Raw genomic sequence first — 5,665 nt, forward strand, 5'->3', positions numbered from 1 at the left:
CCCCCCAAAAAATGAGAAGGAAGAGAACCTAGGAAGATGCATGCATAGATTTCAATGGAGAGGTCTGGGGATGTCTCTCACCCATTTCTCCACTATTTCTCTCCAAGCTGAGTCAGCTTAGCATGGTGGTGGTGGTGGTGAGGGTTCCAGAAGAATTTGGGAGGACAAAGGCTGGCAGGGGGGAGTGTCCAGTGAAAGATTTCCATTATTGATATTGGAACTGAAGGTTTTAAGATTTTCTTCTCCCTCCCCCCCCCCCTCTGCTTTCAAATAGTCTAGGGACCTCTGAATGGTGCAGAAAGTGCAAGTCTAGAGAGTTCAAGGGAAGACATTTCGGGATGCAGCATCCTCCAAAATGCCTATTGTATAGATGTCTTTTGGGATGGATGGAAAAGCCAAATGTTAGCTGCTTTGCTTCCCTCTGTTTTACTCCCTACTCTCTCCTTGCTGAGAGGCACAGAAAGTGTGACCAAAACTGGGGTTTAGAAAGTGGTGGACCAAAGGGTTAAGTAGATTAGGAGAGGGGGAAAGCAGCAGGTCTAACACTTGCCAAGCCTGATGATTTTTAAAATATATATATTTTGGTGATTCGTTCCTCTATATCCTCTCAGTATTATCAACTAACAGTCTCAGACATTGCAGGACTGAATTGTATTGCTTGAGGCAGTGGTGGTGGGTGCAAGAATAAGAGACCTAGTTTGCAAGGATTGCAGAACTGTATTTAAATATTTCATGGTTAGTGGATGGTAGGAATTCCATAATGCTTCAGCATCCCCTCCAGCCTCCCCAATGGATGAACGAAGGAGTGCTTGAATGATGAGAGAAAAGAAAAGAGGGAAGGGTTATTGCTCAGAGTTTCATTTCTTTTCCCTTTTGCTTCTTCCAGCTTTACTTATTGAGAACTGAGGCATTCCTTACAGCTCTTCATTATTTGATGGTTTTCCTAGTCTGTCTGGGGTGGAAACTGTAGGACTGCATCCTTCACAGTGCTTTGAATGACTGTGGAAATGGGGGAGGTGGGGAAAAAGCAGGCAAAGAAGGGGCCCACTGATGGGAATGTATAGAAAAGAGGGAGACCAGCTCTGGTATGGCACAAAGGGAGCTTTGCAAGGCTGGAGAAGAGTTTCCGTGGCAAGAGATCTCAAGCATGTCAGAGAGATGGGGTGGGAAAAAGTAGGAGCAGGAGAAGGGTGGCAGTCAAGATCTGATGGGGAGGCCAGGTCTGGGAAGTGCCAGAGTCATGCGGCCAGCTGGGAAAAGGAGGAGGGCAAGACTGGTAGAGTTAAGTAGGGCACGGGCTGTTGGCAAGTTGAAGCTTCCCACGTCTGTCTCGCTCCCCTCCCCTTTCCAGGAATCCAGTGGGGGCTGGGACACAGCAGTGAGGAAGGGGAGAGAGCTGAACAGGACAGCCTTGCTTTCAGAGAGAGCCTTCAGAGAGATGGTGATGATGTCAAGGTATGATGATGAGGCAATAGATGGAATAGGAGATGCAGAAAGGTAGAGAGGAGATGCTTCTGGATGATGGAAGGGTGCCACATCCATGCAAAGAGGGAACTACAAAGAACTTGGCACTGAGCTACTGAGCTTTTTCCTTGCCCAGTGCCTTCTTCCCAGCTGGCTGTTTATCTTTTAATTTATTTTATTTTATTTATTTTACAAAACCCAGGTTTTCTGCTTTTTCCTTCCTTGCCTCCCTTAAGGTTTGACTGTAGGTGCCGAAGCTGGGGTCGACGGAGCATAAAGATGCTGAAGGGTGTTTGGCTGCTCAGTGTGTTCACAGTGGCTGGGATCTCGCCGACAGAGAGCCGCAAACCTGCCAAAGACATTTGCAGCAAGAGCCGCTGCCCTTGCGAGGAGAAGGAGAACGTGCTGAATATTAATTGTGAAAACAAGGGATTTACAACAGTTAGTCTTCTCTTGCCTCCGCCATCCAAGATCTATCAGCTCTTCCTCAATGGCAATGCCTTTGCTCGCCTCTACCCCAATGAGTTTGTCAACTACTCCAATGCGGTGACTCTTCACCTGGGCAACAACGACATGCAGGAGATTCGAACTGGGGCTTTCATAGGCCTTCGGACCCTTAAGAGGCTGCATCTCAACAACAACAAGTTGGAAATCCTACGGGAGGACACTTTCCTAGGTTTGGAGAGCCTAGAATATCTGCAGGCTGATTACAATTATATCAGCACGATCGAGGCAGGAGCTTTCAGCAAGCTCAACAAGCTGAAAGTGTTGATCCTCAATGACAACCTCCTGTTGTCTCTGCCAAGCAATGTGTTCCGTTTTGTCTTGCTCACTCACCTGGATCTCAGAGGGAACAGGCTCAAGATGATGCCTTTTGCTGGTGTCTTGGAACACATTGGAGGCATCATGGAGATCCAGCTGGAGGAGAACCCCTGGAACTGTACCTGTGACCTTCTGCCTCTCAAAGCTTGGCTAGATACCATCACGGTCTTTGTTGGGGAGATTGTTTGTGAGACCCCTTTCAGACTACATGGCAAAGATGTCACCCAACTCACCAGGCAGGACCTCTGCCCTCGAAAAAGTTCTGGGGACTCTAACCAGAGAGAGAAGCACCCTTCCCATTCAGACACGCACATCCAGAAATATCCTCCAACAACTAACTCTGCTGTTGGTGCTACAAGGGCTCCCAAATCCAGCCGCCCACCCAAAACAAGGAACCGGCCAACCCCTCGGGTCACAGTGTCTAAAGATAGACAGATTTTTGGGCCTATCATGGTTTACCAGACCAAGTCCCCTGTGCCACTTACTTGTCCAACCGGCTGTGTTTGCACTTCTCAAGGTTCTGATAATGGGTTGAATGTCAACTGCCAAGAGAAAAAAATTGGCAACATTTCTGATCTCCACCCCAGGCCCACCAGTCCAAAGAAACTCTATCTAACAAGCAATTATTTGCAAACTATCTACAAAACGGATCTCTTGGAATACAGCTCATTGGATTTGTTGCATTTGGGAAACAACAGGATTGCAGTGATCCAAGAAGGTGCCTTCTCTAACCTCACCACTTTACGCCGGCTCTATCTCAATGGCAATTACCTTGAGGTCCTGTACCCTTCCATATTTGAAGGACTACATAGCTTGCAGTATCTCTATCTAGAGTATAATGTGATTAAAGAGATCTTGCCACATACCTTTGATGCACTGGGAAACCTTCATCTCTTATTTCTGAATAACAACCTTCTGAGGTCCCTCCCGGACAATGTGTTTGGGGGCACAACCCTGACTAGGCTTAACCTGAGGAACAACCATTTCTCCTTCTTGCCTGTGCGAGGGGTCCTTGATCAGCTTTCAGCCTTGATTCAGATTGATCTTCAAGAAAATCCTTGGGATTGTACTTGTGACATCATGGGACTGAGGAACTGGATAGAACGTGTCACTGAGCAGAACAACCAGCAATCAGGGGCTCAGGTCGTCATTAATGAAGTGATCTGTGATTCTCCAGCCAAGCATGCTGGAGAACATCTCAAGACCCTGAGCAAGGAAGCCATCTGCCCTGAAAATCCCAATATGCTAGATGCATCTTTCTCATCGCCAGATCTGAACACAGATGTGCCCCAAGCCTTTAGCATCTTCCCAAGTTCCTATCCGGAAATGCGGACGGAAGTCCCTCTTTCTGTCTTAATTCTGGGCCTGTTGGTTGTGTTTATTTTGTCTGTCTGTTTTGGAGCAGGCCTGTTTGTCTTTGTTCTCAAACGCCGCAAGGGCATGCCAAGTGTGCCCAGCAGTGCCAACAACCTCGACGTAAGTTCCTTCCAGTTGCAGTACGGGTGCTACAACAGCGAGGCACACGATAAAGCTGAAGGGCATGTGTATAATTACATCCCACCTCCTGTGGGCCAGATGTGCCAGAACCCCATCTATATGCAGAAGGAAGGAGACCCGGTAGCCTACTACAGAAATCTCCATGAGTATAGCTATAGTAACCTTGAACCTAAGAAAGACGACTCAGCCAGCCTAGCATTTACAATCACGGCAGCCGAAATGCTAGAGAAGCAGGCTTTTGCGAGGGAACCGGAGCTGCTCTATCAGAACATTGTGGAAAGGGTCAAGGAACTGCCTAGTGGAAGCCTGGTTCATTATAACTTTTGCACCCTCCCGAAAAGGCAGTTCACACCTTCCTATGAGTCGAGGCGACAAAACCAGGACAGGATAAATAAAACGGTTTTGTATGGGACTCCACGGAAATATTTTGCAGAACAATCCAAACCTGACCTTCCTTTGCTGCAAGGGAAACTACAGACTGAACCAGACTACCTCGAAGTTCTGGAGAAACAAACTGCCATTAGTCAGCTGTGAAGTGGGTGGTGGGAAGGAATGGGGAAGGTCCCAGGGGGTTCATTTATGGGGGGAAAGATAAATCCTTTTTTAAAATATGACCCAGTTTCAGACTTGACACACCAATGTGATTTGTCAAATCCTCAAGACTGTTTTCATGATTTAAATTCTGCAACAATCCCTATATTATGCCAGGACTACGAAGGGTGCTTTCTTTCTTATTATGGTCCCTTATAAGTTATTTTCTTGCATTCCAGCCCTTTAAACATTGAGGCTGATGGTTTATATTTGGGGGGGGGGGGATTGATTTATTTTCTGGGGGAAAGAAGGCAGAAAAAAGAACCCACCCCATTCCCACAACATACAAGCAGATATTTTAAAAAATAATAATGTATTAAATAGATGATATCTCCAAATATTCCATCCTCTCTTCTTGCCTAGGCTAGACTATCTCTCCTCCTTTTTTTGTAAATAATATTGTCCGTGCAGCTCTTTCAATGACCAAGTTGAGCCACTGGGTGTCACCTTCTTTTTTTGTCTGTGATTGTTAAAGTGCCTTTGCACTTTAAGTATGTTATTACTTAATTGTTGCGCTTAGCTTTGATAAATTTGAATCTATTTTAATGTATTGTATTTTTTGAAAATTTAAAACAACAACAACAACGGCAAATGTAAAATAGAGATCTAGACGTTGGCTGTGTTCAATCCAAAGGGCCTTTTGCTCAAGCGAAAACAACACTGGCCCCATCTTTAAGTGAAGCTAGTTCTGAGACCGTTTTTAAAAAAATAGACTGAATTGTAAATCCATCCTTTCCCTATACCAATCCCACCCTCACCCTGGATCCTGTTTCACATGAACTTTTGAAATGAAATGAACTAAGGATTTAGCAATGGATTTGAGTACTCAGCTGCCTGGTTCGGGAGTGAGTAGTTATTATTGTTATGATTATGATTATTATTTTCTAAAGTCATTTAACAGAATTCCAAGCAACCTGCTCAGTGGATGTCCCATCTTCATTTATGCTGCAGCTCCTAACACCATTGTAATGTTCAGTGTTTTTCAGGTTATTTGCCTAATTAAGAGGACATTACTTTACCTGTAATATATTTTTTCTGCATTAAAATTAGATATTTTTATACGTTTAATGATAAGAGTTGACATTTCTATTGGGCATGGGTTTTTTTCCCCCCCAAGAGTCTTTTTTTGTTCATGCATCCTAGCAGGAGTGTCCATACATTGCCTCAAATAAGGAAAGATGTTTGTGTAATCCTCGACCTTGAAAAATATTTTCAAAGATTGGGTAGAACCTGTAGTCTTTTCAGAAAGGTTTCTTTGTTTTGTTATTTGGCCAAATCCAAATGAAAAGGC

General features: G+C 44.9%; 1 protein-coding gene across 2 annotated transcripts in view; it reads left to right on the forward strand.

The window, feature by feature from the left end:
• SLITRK2 (SLIT and NTRK like family member 2) overlaps positions 1-5,442 on the forward strand; it is a 10,648-nt gene extending 5,206 nt beyond the window's left edge. Inside the window, exons 1-2 of one of the 2 annotated variants that reach the window (XM_042477709.1) lie at positions 39-1,455; positions 1,701-5,442. In XM_042477709.1, the coding sequence (XP_042333643.1) occupies positions 1,208-1,455; positions 1,701-4,317 (2,865 nt within the window). In that variant the 5' untranslated portion in view covers positions 39-1,207 and the 3' untranslated portion in view covers positions 4,318-5,442. Of the gene's footprint in view, positions 1-38; positions 1,456-1,700 lie in introns of those variants that run through there. The other variant, XM_042477710.1, reaches the window with a different exon arrangement.
• The last annotated feature ends 223 nt before the right edge of the window (positions 5,443-5,665 follow it).

The sequence above is a fragment of the Sceloporus undulatus genome, chromosome 7, assembly GCF_019175285.1.
Source record: "Sceloporus undulatus isolate JIND9_A2432 ecotype Alabama chromosome 7, SceUnd_v1.1, whole genome shotgun sequence".
Taxonomy (NCBI): domain Eukaryota; kingdom Metazoa; phylum Chordata; class Lepidosauria; order Squamata; family Phrynosomatidae; genus Sceloporus; species Sceloporus undulatus.